General features: G+C 38.3%; 1 protein-coding gene across 1 annotated transcript; it reads right to left on the bottom strand.

Annotated features, from left to right (window-relative positions):
- Positions 1 to 425: 425 nt before the first annotated feature.
- Positions 426 to 1448, bottom strand: LOC113279622. Its single transcript, XM_026528299.1, has one exon. It carries the CDS (start codon positions 1446 to 1448, stop codon positions 426 to 428), a length of 1023 nt encoding a protein of 340 aa, XP_026384084.1.
- Positions 1449 to 2014: the final 566 nt, after the last annotated feature.

The raw sequence follows: 2014 nt of genomic DNA, 5'->3' as shown, positions 1-2014 counted from the left end.
CCAAAAACACCTACAAATAAATAAAATAACCAAATAAGTACGATATCGAGTACTAACAATATATACAAATGAGCTATATTAGACACATAAATGCGTCTATCACCATCTTAGGTACAGAAGAAAGCGACTGAATTTGAACTGGCCAACAAGGCATAAGATTTGCCTGGAGATAGCAAAAGCTTTAGCTTATCTTCATGTGAACTTATGAGTGTAAAGATTACAGGCTGAGTGAAATGAAACCATGTAAAATTACATGAAAATACCAACACAGTAAAATGAAACCATGTAAAATTACATGAAAATGAACAGCTTATTGTGACTGTTTGTCTCTGTAGATAAAACCATTCGAGGTTTTCTTGCTGGAGAAACTATGTATGGTTTGCTGAAGTAGCCTTTGCTAGCAGCTGGAAGGCTTGTTCCAGAAACTACATGATGATATCATTGCCATGTGTTTCGCCAGCATTGCAGAAATATCTTAAACATGAGAGGTAATTAGTTGCTTCCTTCACCAGATTCTTATCCACTTCGATTTGAGTAGGAAGTTCACCAATGCGTGCAAGTTTCTTTTTCCCTATATGCTGCAATATATAATTGTTTCCTCCATGAAGATTTAGAACCTCTACCATGCATAGTTGCAATGAGAGGAATACGTCATTCAGAGCTTGTGTCGATAATTCATTAAATGCTTTATCCACAGCCGATAAAAGTTCTCCAACGGTAGTAGGCGCCTCTCTGTGCTGTAACGATTGTATAGCCCTGAAAAACCCTAGATCAAGAACGTTCATGCCGGGACTTTGTGAAGGTTGGAATCTCAACCTAATATCAAAACCTTCTTTTGCGGCTTCTTTTAAAAATTCTTCATCATCCACTTTAATATGTGGTTTCGCATTATCTTGTTGGATGTAGATAGTTTCCCCATTGTAGTTTGTCCACTTTTCCCGAATGGCTGGTAATAATTTCTTAATCAAACAAGCTCTTGTAACGTCTTTGTTCACTGATTCAATTGGTTTATCTTCGAGTGTTCCAGCCGGACGATTTTTGCTCGTTCGCTTTGCTTCCTCCTTTGTTACAAAAGGAAATATACCTATTTTTCCGTTAAAAACTTCATTCCCAAACTCATCGAACCTAGGATGAGCTACTGCTGCCAAAAACATGACCTTTTTAATGCACCTTTTACTTTGACATGTACGATATGGTTCGGTTTCTTCCGGATGAAGGTAGTAATTCTCTGTTGCTTTTGTCATGAAGAACCACTTCTCATCTATATGTATAAAATCACAATTGGCCTTTAGCATTATATTATCCTTGTAAGGGTTAAGCTCAAGCATTCCCAAACAGAATTCTAACCGTGTTTTCTTGGTGTCTACTGTGAAGGCTGGTTTTATTGCGTTCGTGTGTTTTTTAATTGCTCCTTTCTTAACGTATCTATGTACAGTTGACTTGGGCATATTCAGAGCTTCGGCAATGGACCTTATGCTAGTACGTTTTCGCAATGGTATTTCCATAATCTTGCTTAAATCAACCTTCCTGGGTTTAGGACCAACTCTGGTTGGTTTTCGTGAAGACACGTCAAAAGGTAAATCCTTTTCTTTACAATCTTTTCCTCGTTTCCATATACGTTTTACTGTAGACTCTGATACTGAAAATAGTTGCGCTGCCATTGGAACCGAGCCTTTTCGCACTCTTCCGTTGTTACTCTCTTTCAACAAGAAATGGAAAATACTTAGACGTTGTTCATTTGTGAGATTTTTTTATTTCTGGTGGGACACCTGATTCTCCGGCATGTGTCGTTTCTTGAAGAGTTTCTGTGATTGTTTCTGGAGAAAAAGGGCTTGAATCCGTCTCCTCCAGCTCTTCATTGTTCATACTGAACTCCATCTCCTCCATCTCTTCGTTATTCATCATATACTCGTTATTCATCATGTACTCCTCCTCCAGCTCTTCATTGTTCATACTGAACTCCATCTCCTCCATCTCTTCGTTATTCATCATGTACTCCTCCTCCAGCTCTTCA

The sequence above is a fragment of the Papaver somniferum genome, chromosome 5, assembly GCF_003573695.1.
Source record: "Papaver somniferum cultivar HN1 chromosome 5, ASM357369v1, whole genome shotgun sequence".
NCBI classification, from domain to species: Eukaryota; Viridiplantae; Streptophyta; class Magnoliopsida; order Ranunculales; family Papaveraceae; genus Papaver; species Papaver somniferum.
The sequence above is the reverse complement of the archived record's forward strand: the minus strand, read 5'-3'. Positions and strand labels throughout refer to the sequence as shown.